The following is an 18,510-nucleotide window of genomic DNA, read 5'->3' on the forward strand; positions in this document are numbered from 1 at the left end:
TGTTGGTTTCAGAGTAATGTTTTCCTTGGTGTGTACATGGCCCTGTTTAAGTTGCCCTATTCTCTACACAGCGTTACTGTCCCTTTCTACAGTTCTTTTTCTAAAAAAGGAAGGAAGATCCTTTTATTGTTGCCCGTATCAGTTTTTTGCCCTTCCTATTTTTCAATGTATTGCTCATTTCCACCTACTCTGCCTAATAGCTGCAGTAATGGGCAAAATGACTGAGCAGGGCTATCATCACCACTTCTGGCAGGTGTGCTGCTAGCAGTACAACTGTAAACAGACCACCAGTGCCACGTTTATTAGGCTCAAAGGGGAAAAAAAGTTGTTGTGAGACAGGACCATAATATCACCTCCTGTAAAGGCTGAGCTAACAAGATCTACATGTAATGTATGTCTGTAAAACGTAGGCTAATTGTATGTAAAAGTAGATGGGCACATATCAGCACCTCGTAGCATGTTTTCCCTGTCAATTCCAAAATAAGGTTATAGAAACCACTTCCCAGGAAGACCAGTGCACTCCTAACTTGGGTAGAGACACAAGTTGTTACATAAGACGACACACTGAGCAAGCCACAGAATTTTAGTTAGCTTTCTAACATACATTGCATATGTGTGAGGACTTCATCCATTTTAGCAACAGACCTATTCGGAGGAAGAAATCAAACAGGCACTTTTGGATAATGAACTACAGATTCCATTACTTTATGCAAGTAGACACAACTCAGGAATGGGCTGTATTTGGTTGGTGTACAACATTTAGAAGCTGGTAAGGCAATGCAGCAAAGACATGGGATCAGGTCTAGGCAAAAATGCACATCACCAGGTGGCTCCGTTCCTTTAGTAAGCTTGTAGGCTGACACCTCTCAAGGATAGGTAGCACGGTATTTATTCTACCATCTCTTCTATGTCCCAATTTCCCCTTAGTTCAACTCAAGTGGATTTCGTCTCATTCTAAAGGCAAACTTGTCCGAAGATGGCAGGGTAATACCATTCTGCTTGCAGGCAAACGAGAGCTAATCATTATAATGACAAAAATCAGCTGATAATGCCACAAAAATGTAATCGATTTTGTCACAAGATCTAGCTTTTTTCAAATTAACATAGCACAAAAACCTGACCTGATGGAGAGAAACGGATGCCATTTCCTGATTCAGCAGTGCAAAAATACCCTAAAGCAGTTGTAGAAATCTAGACAACATTCAAAAAGTAAAAAATGGTTGCCCAGTGTTATAGTTGGTGCTCCAATACTGATGAATCCTATGCTATTTATGTTAAACCATTGCACCCAAGCCAAAATATCCCTCACAGGCAGTTGATGGCCAGGAGCATTCACTCAAAGTTTTTATTTATAATGCCGATGGTGAAAACAGGAATTTCTATATAGTAGTTTTTGAAAACTTCAAGTCCACTGCTTAGGTAAATGTAATTCCTACCACACTGCTTTTACTCAGATTTCAGTAGATTTTCTTCAAAATTTGTATAGTATTACTATATGTAAGCACAGTGAGCATACTCTGACATGGACGGGAAATGGCTTCAACTGGAATGACATATTGGCAAACAAAACTCCTTCGTGTTATGATCTCTTGCTAGCAGAACCAATACCAAGAAGGATCAAGCAGATGAAGGGCTAAGTTCAGCTAGAGAGTGGTCTTGTATGCGATACAGTTTCACCATAAGCAGAGGCAACTCTTCAACATCTGACTCCACAGCAAAACTCAGCTGGTCCATGTTGGGCAACGACCTGGAGAGAGCACTTTTATAGCTGCAAGTGTGCAATTCCGGCTCATCAGAACACCTAAATGTCATTCTTCTATTGCCATAGGATTTGAGAATACACAGCAGCAATCACATTGCTTGGTTCTCGCAGTGCCAACGCACAGGATTCCAAACTCATAGGAGGCTTCTGGGGTCCCAATGGTATTCCTGAAACTGTTCTAATTAATCAGAGCCTGCAGAGCTTCAGTGGAAAGTTCTCCGTGATGAGGTGATCGTCATGCAAGAGGACAACGACATTAACTTCAAATTCTAGAGGAACAAACAACACAGTCTTAGAATTAGCATTGTCACCCAGGCTCCTGTAATCTTAGTAGTACATTTGTAGCTTGCAAAATGGTTTGAAATAATGATTAGGTAGAGATTGGATTAGCATCTCATTAGAGACAAGTAGATCAGTACATCCTTGGGTGCCAAGTAATACCTCAAAAATTCAGCTCCAACTGGGTTCCTTGAAAGGCAGCATAAAAATATTCAAGCATTTCTAGGTGCTGCGTATGTCTCTCTATGTGTATGTCTATCTTAATCAAAACAACATTTTCCAGGGAGTTCCAGACAGCCAGCACTGAAAAATCAAGTCAAACTATTGCTTCAACTTAATGCTAGTGGCAAGTTGCCTTGCTAGATTCTTGACCTCAGAAAATAATATGTGTCAATTTCAGGTAATTTTTTATGGTGATATCCAACCTTAGTCACTCAGAATGGACCTACACAAAAACCATTGGGACTACTTGCTTCTAAAATTAATTTTTGTAAGTTGCTGATAGACCTGTATCTATATAATGCAACCAATAAATAGGAATAAGTCAAACTATCTATTCCTTACCAACTTTGAAGTTTGTGGTTTCCAAGGTGGGGCAGGTGAAGAGTCTGGGGAATACCATGTAGATTGGAATAGGAAGATTTCTGCAGACATCTCCGTCAGCAATCTGAATATTCTGAATCTCAGTGGCATCTCTAGCATAACCTTCAGCACAGCCTTTGCAAAAGTGGGACAAAAGTGGCATTAAAAGGAAACCAAACTTTGCTAAATAACATATTACCATGCTTGCTGCTTCAAGTACTAGAACATTCCTACAGTTGGCCAGGGATGGGGGGCTTCCAATTAAGAACCAATGTCCTACAAATTCAGAGATTTGAATACACATGTAAATTGTTGTATGCACACCCATGTTATGACCGACACAGATGTGCACTACAAATACTTTGGGAATTTTCCAGCATGTGGTGTGACCTTTACTATGGCTGGTATTTCATCTTGCTTACTGGCAAAGCTTTCAGTTATATTCTAGGGCCATTTCAATTTAATGGCTAAGTTGAAAACACTTTGTCGTGCTTTTAAAATGTAAAACCAAACTCTCTGGAACATTTATAGATAGACGTATAAAGACGTACCACAGGTTTCCACTCGTACCAACTGGAGTTCAATACTCTTAACCGCAGCATCTGAGTTGACCACCACAAGCTCCCCTGTGAGGGGTTGTGTTATGATGCAGTTTGTAGAGTTGAGATGGCCTCTTATGAGAAACTTTGGGAGCAATGCCCTCTAAATGCAAAGTGAAGTTAAAGGAGAAGGCAGGTAATCTAATCAAGAATGCCATTTCCCCCATTCTGTTCTGCGATTTCCCCTTTGTATTAAACTAAGCCTGCAAGCAGGATCTGTGTCGGTTTCCAAAAACTCTGTACAACACTTTAGGTACATTACAAATAAGAAATAACCTGGAAATATTCTCTAGGTCACTCTAAGTCTGTTACAAAGGAAGGTAGACTTGCCCAGCCAAATCTGTATGATTGCCTTTTAATCCAAGTTCATACTAGAAGTCTCCTAATTTAGCAAAACAAGGATTAAAATCCTAAACCACACCACACAATTCTGCTTTTTCCTGTGACCAGTGTCCATCAAACACAGACAATACTGAAAGAAAAAATTCTGTTTCCATTGAAACTTAAGTTTATTAAAGCTAGTGTTTCATTCCATACAATTATTGTTTTGTTGCCTCTGTTTTAAATATTTATTTGTGCTTTTATATTGCCTTTTTTATCTTGTGAACTACCCTGATCTCTTTTGATGAAGGGCAGAATTCAAATCTAATAAATAAAAATAAATACAAGCAACCAAGAAATTAAAAGGACCCTCGATAAAAGGACTGCCGTTAATAACTGCTCTATGAGATTGTTACCATCTAAACTGAAAACCCTTTATATGTTGTAGTTTAAGCTCTTATCTAAAAAGGGGGAAAGTGTGATGGCAGAAGATGGGACTGGAGTAGTTGTGCAGAAAAAAAGGTATTTTAGGGAAAATTACAGAACCAGTGCACATTCTAAAACCCTTGACCGATCAAATTTGCTTTGTTGTGAAAGACAGGAACTGGATTATGTAGCCAGCAAGCATATGCTCTCATTCATAACCCCACATACAAATACACTGCATCTAAAAATAATAAACCAAACCCTGCTCTAGGAAAAACACATTTTAAATGGTGATTTCTCCACAGGCCGTTACATCTCAACTGGCCAAATGGTCATTAGATGATAAACCACAATAAGAACTGGGATTGCAATGCTGGTTTGCACAGCCTGTTGTGCAATGGTTTACCCAAGCCAGGTGTGATGGCCAGCTATGGATTGCCACTAGATTGGAAGTGAGAAGGAAGAAACCAGAGTGTACATATGGGGGTGGGGGGTGGACAGGAACACACAAAAACAGGGCTCCTATGCACGGTTTGACACAGCATCTAAACAACCAAATTTTCAGTAAGCACACTAGTACTATATCCCTTACAGGAATATGGGTCTTACCTCTTTCACGTTCTGTAGAGTTTCAGGAGTAATAGTAAAGTCCACTGGGCTTGGGGTTGGTTTACCTTTCTGAGGCTGCAACAGAATGAAAAGAAGGGTCAAAGTGGTAAGTCTACTATTTGTCAATTTATGACGCCTGAGGCGTTATATTTACAGTGGTACCTCAGTTCTCAAACTTAATCCATTCCGGGAGACCTTTCGACTCCCGAAACCATTCGAAAACCACGGCGCAGCTTCCAATTGGCTGCAGGAGCTTCCTGTACTCAAGCAGAAGCAGCGTTGGACTTTCGGCTTCTGAAAAACGATCACAAACCGGAACACTTCCAGGTTTGCGGTATTTGGAAGCCAATATGTTTGACAACTAAGCTGTTTGAGAACCAAGGTATTTTCAAGTCACGTATTACAAGAACTGGGACGCGGGTAGCGCTGTGGGTAAAAGCCTCAGCGCCTAGGGCTTGCCGATCGAAAGGTTGGTGGTTTGAATCCCCGCGGCGGGGTGCGCTCCCGTTGCTCGGTCCCAGCGCCTGCCAACCTAGCAGTTCGAAAGCACCCCCGGGTGCAAGTAGATAAATAGGGAACGCTTTCTAGTGGGAAGGTAAACGGTGTTTCCGTGTGCGGCTCTGGCTCGCCAGAGCAGCGATGTCACGTTGGCCACGTGACCCGGAAGTGTCTCTGGACAGCGCTGGCCCCCGGCCTCTTGAGTGAGATGGGCGCACAACCCTAGAGTCTGGCAAGACTGGCCCGTACGGGCAGGGGTACCTTTACCTTTTTATTACAAGAACAAGAATGGATGACTATAGGAAAGGTCGTTCTTGCTTGGTGGAAGATGTGCCAGCAATCCCAACTAGCCATCTGTGGGGCAGTCCTTTGATACATGCTCTCATCAGCCTAGAGGGAATAGGTCTCCTTCCCATAATCTCTAGTGGCTATGAAGAAAAGTCTCATTATAGTAACGGGGCAGTCTAAGATAGTGTTGCCCTCAGGCATAGCAACAAGATGCCATTTCAGTACAGAATTAAAAGGAGAGTGGAACATAAACGATAATGACATGGTGTGCACATGGTAAGCCAAACCTTTGCTACTGGTTATGGCTAAGGAGAAAAAACCTGAACCATGATCCTAAGTTTGGACAACATTCAGACTGCACTATAAATATCAGGAAGAGCAACGCAGGTGCAAGTTCCTCTCCAGGAGACAGGATGGTCATGTGACCCCAATAAGCCATAGTTTGGCTCACTGATGTGTAAACCACGTCATGATCTAACTGTTCTGTAACAGACCAAAACCCCTGCCTTTTCGGAATCAGAATTCGCACAACGTCTTCTGTCATTTCCCCCAACTTCAGGTCCACATTCTTCCTGCTATAAATCACCAGTGCATGTTTTGGCAAGTACTTACTGGCGAATGGACAATAAATTCACAAGTCTTAGTCAAATCCTTAGCCAGGAGAGAGCGCCGCATGTCACATCGAAGGGTATACTATGCAAAGGAAAAGCAGTCATTTATTCCATTGTGGAACTGGAAAAAGAATGCAACCTACTAACGAGTTATTTTGTTGATTAGTAATTTGAGAGCCATGTCTTTCTGATGATTAATCTAGGTTTAAATAAAACAAATTAATACCTCTTTTAAACAACCAACCCCCCCAATATCTGAAAAATGGACTTCACATTTGTTCCAACTCACCATTAGACTTTTATGCACAACCTGTGTTGAAAACAGTTTATATCTTCTGCAAAATTATCTTGTCACAGGAAGCGCTGCAATACCCACTTACAGTGGTACCTCGGTTCTCAAACGTAATCCGTTCCGGAAGACTGTTCAACTTCCAAAACGTTGGAAAACCGTGGCTGCAAGTTCAATTGGAAAAATGGAAAAACACGCAGCGGAAATGGAAGCAATTACTTCCGGGTTTTTGGCGTTTGAAAACTGAAACATTTGGCTTCTGAGACGCTCAAAAACCGAGGTACCACTGTACTACAATGCAGCTCTAGTTGTGGTCCCCACCAACTCTACAATTCTGTGACTCTATGGTTCATCTCAAAAAGAATTCCATGGTGAGCAAGTTCATTTACATCATCAAAACCCTACAGTACAGGAATAGGGCAAGTTCTAAGAAAAAATATCTGAACTGCTTGTAGTTTGAGGGAAAGCATTTCTGCAGAGAGCACTCTTGATTACCAATGGTAAATTTTTTATCACAGGGCCCTTGCTGTTTATTTTGCTTCATTTGTAACAACTATAACAGGGAAAGTGTTCCAAATTTAAACACCTATATATATCATTAATTTTAATGGGAGAGTTAAACTCATAAAGTATGACTTATTAAGTGCTTAACTTTGTGCTTTTTAAGCATTTAATGTATTTGTGTGGGGGGGAGGTTTCAATTAAAGATCAACTGGAAACACACCTAAATGTCGTTTTTCTTTTTTACAAGTGACAGACTAATTTTTTTAAAATAATATCTATCTTAACAACTGTTAAACTATATTTTCTTATATCATTGAACCAAGCTACATGAACTCACATGCCTATGCAGTAATGATAAAGCCAGTTTATCCAAAATAACAAAATGTTCTGCAAGAGTGAGGAACAAAAAACTTTTCACAAGCTAGATATCTTATTGGCCCCCCTACACAAGGGAAAAAGAGTGAGTAGCCCTACGGAGGCCTCCATCGAAGCTCCCGCTGACCTCAGTGAAATTGCTCCCTTTGCTCCAGTTTAATAAAAATGGCTTAAGCATCAGTGAACGTATCAGTTCTCAGTTAAAACTTTGTATGAAGTAACTCAGCATATGCATTGGCACAGCTTCTGTCATGTTGTTGCTCACAGCAGATGTTCTATCTGGAAGAAGCCTGAGCCAAAACTAGGTAAGAGGAAATTCATTAAATAAGAAAGACAGCTGGCACAAAGAGAGAAGTTTGGAAACACCGTGCAGATGTATAGAACTATCACCCATGTGATTTAAGTGGAAATGAAAAGGTGAATCTACAGAAGAGCACTCTAACAATCTTGTACTAGGTACTCTTTATTGTGCTCTCTCTATTACAGGCATTTCTGAAAAGAAGCAGATTAAACTATCAGGAAAACAAATTAGATTTATGGAGTCTGCTTTGCAATATGTAGCAGAGGATAAACTTTGGCCAAGGAGCTCATGCCATCTGTTCCCAAGGAGCCAAAATTAAGACAACTCTTCTTTTTACCATATGTATCATAATTATTGTGTGTTTCAGTATTTTAAACTGGCTTAGCAGAAAAATACAAATGCAAATAACAAATATTAATAGCTATGGTTGCACATTCCCCACAAGTAGCTTATGTCTGCCAAACCGAAAGCCTCTCTTACCTGGATGTTGACAAAAACTCCATGGTAGGTTTCATAGAGAACTTTGTTCCCCTTCACTTGCAGTGGAAACTCAAAAGGAATTTCTGTTTTACCACTGGGCAGTTTTCCAGGTTTTACCATTTCTACAGTACTGTTAATAAGCTGAATAGGCTGCAAAAGGGGAGGAAAGAAACATGGAAAGTGTGGTTAAGAATTTAAGTGGCCCATCATCAGTTTTATTATTTAACTGTTTATTTTCGAAATGTATATAAAAAAAATCTTATTTACAGAAAAAGGAAAGATAAAAAGCCATATATCACTGTGTAGTTTAGCCCTTACCAGTTCCAATGCAGGGATCAGCCCCTCAGGATACCTCAAAATGCATGACTACTGCAGGCATATAGATAGAACAATGATATTGCTTATTCAATGTAAGCTTTCTTTGCAGAGAGCTCTAAGCTCAAAATTCACTATTAGAAACTGAAGAAGTTGCTTATCTCTATGCACATACGGTGACTCTATGAAAGCCAAGCTAAGTTTTGGGGTATTTTAACACTCCATATTTTGTTGATTATCCAACCATGACCTTTGATACGCCAGCTTCACATAAATAAAGAAGAGTTTTAGGAAAACTTTCCATAACCATATTTGTACCTTAACAGAATTGCAGAAGGCTTCAAACACACCAACACTTTTGGCACTCAGTTGCAGGTTGACAGATCCTTCCATTGTTAAGGAGATACCCTGGTGCTGGACTGCATCCTTACTTGTTATGACCACCACTCCAGTGAGAACTTCCTAAGTGGGTGGAAATGGGGAGGAGAGAGAAAAATCAAGAACCACCAATCCATTGCTCATGTTATTTATATATATATATTTCCGTGGCAATGTGCTGTCATTATCAAAAAGCATGATTCACCAGGGGTGGGGAGGATGACATGGGAGAAGAGTACATAATTTGTCTGGAACTCTTCTGTTCTAGCTCCAACTATTATGTGACACTGCTAAATAGCAGTGATTTGGATTTTTAATAAGAAGAAAAATTAACTGGAAGTTTTTCTAGAAATTTTTCTTCTGCAGCTTGGAGCAATTTGCACTGGAAAGTTTTCTGATGCTCTAGAGCAGGGGTAGTCAACCTTTTTATACCTACTGCCCACTAATGCATCTTTCTTGATGGTAAAATGTCCTTACCGCCCACCAGTGCTTGATGGAAGGAGGATTCAGCTTGTGCTGCAGAACCAGGTTGACAACCCCTGCTCTAGAGTGATCTAACTTAGCCTATTTAATTTACTTGTATTTAGTAAACAGAACCAAAAACTTTGAAACTGTTGAGTTTGCCTAATGCGGGGTCTGCAGTTGATACCCATTCGTTGTTACTAATGACCATATGAAATGGAAAACTCACATCACTGCTATACCGTTAACAGAGTCATTGACAAATGCAGCTCCACTCCATTCAGGAGCTTTTTCCTGTGTGCCACTTTGTTGCAACACGCTGTGGAATTCTCCAAAATGAAAGAGGTTATAAATGAAACATGACTAGCTCTGGTTTGTGTCACAGTAGTGGCAGATGACTTCCTAAGGAAGGCAAGCCCATGTATTAGTGAGATTGTGATTCATAATTAAAGAGATGAGTTTGTAACATCTTTAGCTGAGCTTAGGGACTCCCAGTAAAAAAAATTATAAAGCATTTTGACAATGGCACCGAGTAAACAAAACAGTTATTTTTGACATTCTGTTTCCAAATCGCTCATCTAAAAGTAGCTCTAAAACAGAACTTCTCTAGGAAGTGTGTTGCGTCTCATCCTCTCCTCAGGATCACTTACTGACTGTATGTGCAGTGTTAGAAACCGATATGAAAGCTAGGAGCTAAAAGGCACCTTAAACCTAGGTTATGGGTGCAACAACGGAATGTCCAGGTGTGCTACTTTATAACAAGAATTCAAAGCTGAAAATGAATGAACTGTAGCTAAAATATTATGTTCATTTTTCACATAGTCTAGTCCTTCCCCTGCCCACACCCCTGATATTCTTAAGAGGGTCACTTCTCCAGTCTTCAGAGAGTAGCTGAAAGTGGGGAGGCAGAAAAAGGTCCTCCTTCCCTTCCACTCTGCAGTTTTAATCTGAAATCTTAAGCACAGTGTTTGAGACTCCCCTTGTTCTAGGCACATTTTGTGATGGGGAATTTCATTACTGTGAGCAGTTTCTGAGCTCTGGGCACAGAAACTTCACAGGGCTTGAGTAAGTGCAAGTTGCAACAGCTAAATGGGGACTTTCTGAGCACAGGCACTAAACTTCTGAATATCAGAAACCAAAGAAGAAGAGAAGGCCCTTTATGCACCGAATACATTTCCAGAGGCCTCTGTCAGAAACAAAATCCTGGAGGCGATAAACCATGCTCTGAAGCACAATCTTTGGACTCTATTAATTTAATTATAATAATAATTGGATCCCATGTACTTAAGTCTCTCCAATTCCACTTTTGGACCAAACAAGTCTCAACCTCTAGAATTTCCGCACATACCTTGCCACTCTAATCACACTGCTATCACTCAATTATGATGATTAACGGTTTGTTTCCCTAACAGATAGGGATAGAGAAAATGTAAAAATATTGAAAAAGCCTGCTCTTTCACTTGTTTTCACCAACTGCACCACCAGTTCAAATGCTCTTATAATACTCAATTGTCTCTGTTCAGCCATGCAGACTTGTCCTCTGTTTTGTTGCATGTACAGTACAGCAACCCATTTCTTATAATCAATTCAATTTTTTATTTGGGACACTCTAGGTTGAATAGGTCCTATCCAATGACTACACCCATAGCAAAGGAAAACTTTTTACAGATTGCAGTTTATCAGCGGATGAGCCAGTAAAACCATGCCCAGATGGTTATATTCAAACTGTAGGTTTGGGTCACATGAAAAAATAAACACCCCTACCAACACTATAGCTATAATAATAATAATAATAATAATAATACACAGGAGCCGGAGGTTGGGGACAGGACAACAGACATGCTATCTTCTCAACAGGTTAGTATTCTATACAGTGCTTTTTTTCTAGAAAAATATGTGTCAGTACTGCGTACCCTTGAGTACCCCTGATTAAAAAGCACTGATTTTATAGCAGATTTCCCTTCCTCCAGACTTGCTAGTATTCTAACTGTAGATCAGGGATGCATAATCTGTGACCCTCTCTAAGGGGCATCACCAACAACTACTGGCCATGCCAGTTGGAGTTGATAGTCCTACAACATCTCCAACCCTGATCTCTGGCCTTAAATTTTGCAATAGTCTCCATTTCTTTGTGAATGGGAAATTGCTTTATTTTGATCTTCTTTTTTTTTTTTTGCAAGTAAATTTTTATTCAAAATTTGTAGAGAAAAAAAAAGAAAAAAGTACAAACACATACAAAAATAAACATTTTAACATGACTTATTCATCCTATTTTCATGCTATACAAAAAGAAAAACGTACAATCATACCAACAAATAGTATAAACCTTGGGCTCTACTTAGCCTTTGACTTCCCTTCACCCTTTTGGTAAGTATCAAATAAATCCCAGGTAGCGTAATTAGTTTATTAAAGTTTATAGTTATTAGCTGATAGAGTTTTTCTAATACCGCCAGTTCCTCCTATATATCCGTTCCAATATATTTCCAAAATTTACTCCAATTTTTTTGAAATTTCTGGTCATCTTGGTCTCGTATTCTGCTTGTTAATCTGCTTTATTTTGATCTTCATGCCACCACATCTCAACACAGGCTGGGTTAAGGAGAAAGCACATACAGGGATATTGTCTTATGCCCAGTGAGCACTGCCTACAGTACACTAAGCAGCTGCCACGGGATCTTTACTCCCTGTAGATAACTCCTGAGCCCTGTCCTGCCATCTGGGGCTGTTGGGAGTTCAGCAGCGCAACTTCAGGGCTCCATGTTCTCTCCTCTGCTGGTGCGGAGAGGACCCTCCTTTCCTCTCCACCACCTGTGGGAACCAGGTAGAGGGCTTTCTCGGTAGCGGCTCCCGCCCTGTGGAACGCCCTCCCATCAGATGTCAAAGAGATAAATATCTGACATTTAGAAGACATCTGAAGGCAGCCCTGTTTAGGGAAGTTTTTAATGACTGGGGTTTTAATGTATTTTTAATCTTTGTTGGAAGCCGCCCAGAGTGCTGGGGAAACCCAGCCAGATCTGCGGGAGATAAATAATTATTATTATTATTATTATTATTATTATTATTATTATTATTATTATTATTCCCTCAATTGGAGCAGCGAGGGCAGGAATGGCTGGCCCCCTTCTTCTGCTGCCTGGGAAACGAAGCCAGGCTCGCCGAATACTCATCCCAGCTGGCACCCTTGCAATCCTACGAAGGCTAAGGGCGGAAACAAGCCCGGTTGAGGGAAGCCCGGCGTGCAGCGGGATCCCTCAGAGGAAGCCCATTCAAGTCCAATGGGAAGGGGGCACAGAATTGCAGCCTTCCTCTCCCCCAGGAAAAAAAACCTATTAATGGGGGCGGAGAACGAGCAACGCAGACCCTGCCGTCTCCTTCCGCTCCAACTCCGCTGCCAAAGGCTACTCACCCCACAATGGTACAGCTTGTTCGCCCGCTTGATCTTGATATCCAGCGCGGTGCCCATGGCGACCCCACCCCGGTCCCCGGATCACGTGACTCCGCCTCCCTGAGCTGCGACTCTGACCACGTGACTCCGCCCCCGTTCTTTTTCTGAGCGGGAGGAGGGAAGAGTTGAGTCCTCATTTCCGCTTTTCGATTCGCTCCCACTTCCGCCCCTCCCTCTTTCGCTCGGGGGGGGGCTGTAACGGTCATATCCGGCCCAGTAACGTTACACCTTAGGCGCCGTTTATTTTTAAAACTAGACGCGTCGCTTGCGTCATTGCAATGGCCGCTCCTCCGAGTCTCCGCCCTTTTCCCCCCCGTCTGCTGCCTAGCAACAGTGCAAGGCGGGAAGAGGGGGGGACGCTGCGCGTCTCCGTTCCTATTTCTATTTCAGCGTAACTAAAAACCGGGGAATTGCGGGCAAAAGATCAGGCAGGGAGAAAACGGGAAACAAATGGGGCACCGAAAGCCAGCTTTGGAAACGAACTACATTTCCCAGGCTGCAGTTCCAGAGAGATTAAATATCGTTATATCACGCAAGACGTCTAAATGACGTCTGTGCCTCACTGTATGCCGGGAGATGTTTAAAAAAGAAAAAAAAAGAAAAGTGGGATTGTATTAGGGCTTTTCCTCCGGCCTTGCAACGCCATTAAGCTCCAGTAAGGATTATATGATAGGGGTTTCAACCATATGCACCTTGACTCGGGAAGAAGCCCCGTTTAAAAAACTGTTTAGAGTGCGCTAGGCAGAAATCAGATGAGGGAGATCTCTTTCATTGCCGTCTATGGAAAAATATGTGGAAATTGATGACTTCCCGGGGCTTGTTATTAAGGCTATGTACACATTAGCGGCTTAAAATTAGCGGCAGTGATGTCTTTCTTCCCAAGCTGTGTTTCAAGTCCCATCTGCACATCCCTGAACTAGAGATTGGTTTTAGGCGATGTAGTCACCCAATGTTCACAGTCTGTGGCAGGCATGTCCAAAGTCCGTTTCGGAGTCTAACCCGGCTCCCGTGGCAGTATATGTCCTAGGGTAAAACCCTTTAAAAAGCTCAGCAACTTTGGGGTAAATTTGTAAAAAAAGCTCGACAATCCTAAAAAGAAGCTCGACAACTTTGGTCAGCCCTCACATCACACATGTTCACTTCAGCAAATCTGGCCCACTTTGAAAAAAAGTTTGGGCACCCCTGGTCTATGGTTTCCCTGCCCATGCAATCCCTTCCAACCTTATTTGTGAAGCTGTCATCTGCACATGCGTTGTCATCTGCACATGCACTATTGGTGTCTTGTGCACACCTCAACTACAACGTGAATGCTTTCCTTTCGGATTGAAGCTGGTTTAACAGCAGTATTTCTCAAGAAACTACAGAAAAGTCTGCATTGTGTGTAATGTCATGTGTACACAGATTGAAAAGAAAGCACACTGGAGCCAGATGAAATGGTTACTCCCTTATAGGTCACAGCATTTGAGGCTTTTTAGTTCAGAGAAGAAGCAAAAAAAAAAAAGGGGGGGGAAAGTGACATGATAGATGTGTATAAAAGTATGCATGTCATGGAAAAAGTGGATAGAGAATAGAGAAAAGTTTTTATCGTCTCATAAGACTAGAACTTAAAGGTAAAGGTAAAGGTACCCCTGCCCGTACGGGCCAGTCTTGACAGACTCGGGGGTTGGGCGCCCATCTCACTCAAGAGGCCCGGGGCCAGCACTGTCCGGAGACACTTCCGGGTCACGTGGCCAGCGTGACAAAGCTGCATCTGGCAAGCCAGTGCAGCACACGGAACGCCGTTTACCTTCCCGCTGGTAAACGGTCCCTATTTATCTACTTGCACCCGGGGGTGCTTTCGAACTGCTAGGTTGGCAGGCGCTGGGACTGAGCAGCGGGAGTGCACCCCGCCACGGGGATTCGAACCGCCGACCTTTCGATCGGCAAGCCCACAGCGCTGAGGCTTTTACCCACAGCGCCTCCCGCGTCCCAAAAAGAACTAGAACTTGGGGACATCCAATTAAGATGTTGGAGGATATAGGACAGATATAAGAAAGTACTTCTCACACAGCAAATTGTTAAACTATGGAATTTGCTCAGGAGGCAGTGATATCCACCAACCTAGGTGGACTCTACACACGTATAAAAAACGTTCTGAAAATGCTTTTTAAAAAAGTGTTTTTAAAAATACATTGAATTTTCCATAAGGCCCACCTAGTGTCATATTGCACTTAAAACACACTTTAAACATTTTATTTGCAGCTGTATAGTTGTTGTTGTTTAGTTGTTCAGTCGTGTCCGGACCAGAGCACGCCAGGCACTCCTGTCTTCCACTGCCTCAGCTGTATAGTAGAGGGCTTAGTAGAGGGCTGTATAGTAGAGGATTAGACAAATTCATAGAGGAGAGGGCTATCTGTGGTTACTAGCCATAATGGCTATTCTCTGTTTGCAGAAAGGAGAGAACCAGCAGAGGCTCCTGCTGGAAGAAGAGAAGAGAATGATTTCCTCTCCCCTCTGAACCATCTTCCAAACTGTCCTTGCTGAAATGCCCTCTTTTACACAACTATTAAAGGTAAGAATATAAGACCCAAAGTCCTCATTCAGTCACTGCTAGCTCAGACCCATTCGTGTTGATAAGTGCAGTGCTTTGTTCTGGGGGAACACAGGGGTACATATACCCCTAAACATTTTGTGAATCTTTGTACTTTTCTCCATTGACTGTATTTATTTCCCCCGATTTGAACTATAAAATGGTGATTTTCTTGAGTCAAAATGAGATTACCCCAAACTTTTTTTTTAATAGAAAAAGCACTGTCTAAGTGTCAATGTCAATGTAGGATGCGGGCTAAATCCTCAGCTCCTAAATCTATTGTTAAAGTTTCCAATGCTGCAAGCTGCCCTCTTAATGTCTATCAAGGTTGATGACCCCACAAATGCTCCTCAGTCTCTCTCCTCTTTCTCCTGTCATGGAGTGCCTGGCTGACTTGGCAACATGCATCACTTTACACTTCTTTACATTGAAAGATAGAGCTGGCTATTAATCATCACACTTCACCCCAAAGCTCTGGATGATTTATTGAGTGACACCTACATTCTCCCTAGTGGCACTCCACAGGAGAATTCCCATGGGGTAGAATGGGGCAATAGTCCCATGAACATCACCTTCCCAAACCTGTCAGGAGAACTACTGCAAACTAGTGTTGCCAATTCTTACTGCTAATCCAGAAGAATCTAATTTCCTATTGTGTCAAGTGCCATCAAATGACTAGGAAAAATTAACCAGGTTAATTTTACAACAAAGAGTTTTATGTGAACACTATTCTAGTGCTAACTCTATTCAGTGCCAGTTATTCACTATTTAGTCCTCTTTCAATGAACAACTTTCTGCTGTTGCTGCTGCTGCTCACCTGCCCACCCCCTTCCCCATCAAGTTCTGTTACTGCTTTAGTAAAAGAGAATTTTCTGTTTCAGAAGTATACTGCATGGAATATAAATTTAAAGAATACACAGTATGTGTTTCATTAATAATAATAATTTCTTTCTGTTTTGGAGAAATACCACCCTCTTTCCATATAGAAAAGCTTGTATCTACATTATTGGGAGAACTCATCCCTCCATCATGTTCCACATAAAAGTTTCTGTTGCCATTGTTTCTGCTGATGTTCTGTGGCAGGAAGGAAAATTTACCTCCCCAACACTGCATGCGCAAAGCAGAGTGCATGCAACAAATGGGCAGATTTGGGGGCTTATATAATAAGTAATTGTAGAATAAATATTGGTGGAGGGGTGGGTAGGTAACAAGAAGAGGTGGACTTACACACTACCAGGAAACAGATAGTGATGAAGGGAAAGATTACATATTGTTGCCAGCCACGTAAGCAATGTGAGTCCATTACAATTTATTCTACTTTTCCTCGGGTTTAAGTGGGCAAGATGAAGGCTGTTGAATTCTTGCAATATAAAAAGGTAAAGGACCCCTGGACAGTTAAGTCCAGTCAAAGTCAACTATGGGTTGCAGTGCTTATCTTGCTTTTCAGACCAAGAAAGCCTGCATTTGTCCACAGACAGCTTTCTAGCAATGTGTATCTGATATTTCCTCACCATCAGCACCTCATCGCTGTAATAGTGTTAGAGGGATGTGATTACTCTACCAACCCTTACAATGTGGTGTAAAATACTGCTGTCAACCCCACCATTCTCTTTAACATAATGTGGCTTCTGACTCTTAGAAACCACATTAGGTTAAAGTTTAAATAGCATTTCCTTGTCTTGGAGCTGGGAGCTTAGCACCTTATCTATTTTGTGTAGCATTGCCTAGGATCTGACTGTATGGCTTGGATCCAGAGATGCCTTCCACAAAGGGATGCACTTATGCAAGGCAGTCCCACCAAATTCTCCCAGTTTCCTGTCTCACTACAGTCCCTCGTGCCCCATCCACACAGTTTCAGAGGGTCCTTGACCCTGAGGAGTGGCTTTGACTGGGATGCAGGTGACTCGTGTGGGAGGAGCCAGGAAAGACCTGTTGCATGAGTAAAGGTAAAGGGACCCCTGACCATTAGGTCCAGTCGCAGACGACTCTGGGGTTGTGGCGCTCATTTCGCTTTATTGGCCGAGGCAGCCGGATTACAGCTTCCGGGTCATGTGGCCAGCATGACTAAGCTGCTTCTGGCGAAACCAGAGCAGTGCACGGAAACGGCATTTACTTTCCCGCCAGAGCGGTACCTATTTCTCTACTTGGACTTTGAGGTGCTTTTGAACTGCTAGGTTGGCAGGAGCAGGGACCAAGCAATGGGAGCTCACCCTGTCGTGGGGATTTGAACCGCCGACCTTCTGATTGGCAAGCCCTAGGCTCTGTGGTTTAACTCACAGTGCCACCCGCATCCCATTGCATGAGTACTGTTTTGTATTCAGTGGTCTGTGTTTGCCTGAGCTTGAGTGTGGACAAAGGATTCTGAGCTCCTGTGTTCTGATTCAATACATGATGTCCAATCACAGAACATTTCAGGATTTGGACCTCTGCCATTGGCCCTTGAACTCTGAGTCGTGATTCGCAGCTTGGAAGTTTAGACAGCCAATCACCAATCACGTTGGAGTGGCCCTGGCTTTCAGGAATGTATGTAAGCAGTTGCTTTGCCCGTTTCCTAGTTATGTAGTTCAATAAAGGTTCTTGCTGTTATCTCTGTGTCTTGCCTCGTGGGAACTCCCCTATAACTCAAGTATCTCTGGATCCAACCTTGTGATTCTGAGGTCAAGAGATTTCAAAGCATATAATAATAATAATAATAAATTTTATTTATACCCCGCTCTCCCCAGCCAAGACCTGGCTCAGGGCGACTAACAACCAATAATAAAACAAGTTGATTAAAATACAATTTAAAAAACAAGATTAAAATACAACATTAACACATTAGGATGCAGCCTCTTCACAGGAGGAGAAAGGAAAAAGAAAGAGAAAGAGGGGGAGGGAATCAAACTGATTCTAAGCCAAAGGCCAGCGGAACAACTCTGTCTTACAGGCCCTGCGGAAAGAAATCAGATCCTGCAGAGCCCTGGTCTCATGAGACAGAGTGTTCCAGGCCGGAGCCAGTGTTGAAAAGGCCCTGGCTCTGGTTGAGGCTAATCTAACTTCCTTAAGGCCCTCTAGGGTGTTGCTATTTATGGACCTTAAGGTCCTCCGTGGGGCATACCAGGAGAGGTGGTCCCATAGGTAGAAGGGTCCTAGGCCGTGATATGCTCATATATGCCTACTTTGTGTTGTAAAACTGGGAAATAATGAGTGATATCAGCTCAGTTATTTCCATGGATTTACTCTAACATTGGATATCATCAGGTATATCTTTAAATAATATCATGGCTTTTTCTAGACTTTTGCTGAAGGTCCCAGCACAGAATATTATTACTGTTTACATACTAAATTAGTGTTTAGTATTACAGACTAATACTATTTATTAGGTATTATTTACATGTAAGAGAGCAGTATACCAATTTACTCTATAATTTCAGTTGT

The 18,510-nt window shown here is 42.1% G+C and overlaps 1 protein-coding gene across 1 annotated transcript; it reads right to left on the minus strand.

The window, feature by feature from the left end:
* Positions 1 to 681: 681 nt before the first annotated feature.
* Positions 682 to 12,639, minus strand: VPS26C (VPS26 endosomal protein sorting factor C). Its single transcript, XM_028727151.2, has 8 exons — positions 12,486 to 12,639; positions 8,558 to 8,701; positions 7,925 to 8,074; positions 5,977 to 6,057; positions 4,579 to 4,653; positions 3,175 to 3,325; positions 2,606 to 2,758; positions 682 to 2,031 (listed from the first exon to the last, which is right to left on the minus strand). The coding sequence occupies exons 1-8, from the start codon at positions 12,540 to 12,542 to the stop codon at positions 1,949 to 1,951; spliced, it is 894 nt and encodes a 297-aa protein (XP_028582984.1). The 5' UTR covers positions 12,543 to 12,639; the 3' UTR covers positions 682 to 1,948.
* Between the last annotated feature and the right edge of the window lie 5,871 nt (positions 12,640 to 18,510).

Source organism: Podarcis muralis, chromosome 4, assembly GCF_964188315.1.
Source record: "Podarcis muralis chromosome 4, rPodMur119.hap1.1, whole genome shotgun sequence".
Taxonomy (NCBI): Eukaryota; Metazoa; Chordata; class Lepidosauria; order Squamata; family Lacertidae; genus Podarcis; species Podarcis muralis.

What these genes read in the sequence shown, in the direction of transcription:
- VPS26C (XM_028727151.2), bottom strand. Translation starts at nt 12,542, where the DNA reads ATGGGCACCGCGCTGGATATCAAGATCAAGCGGGCGAACAAGCTGTAC. An exon ending in CTCTACAGAACGTGAAAGAG is followed by an intron (nt 3,326 to 4,578) that starts GTAAGACCCATA and finishes CTTTGCATTTAG; the next exon opens with AGGGCATTGCTCCCAAAGTT. An exon ending in GGTACGAGTGGAAACCTGTG is followed by an intron (nt 2,759 to 3,174) that starts GTACGTCTTTAT and finishes ACTTTTGCAAAG; the next exon opens with GCTGTGCTGAAGGTTATGCT.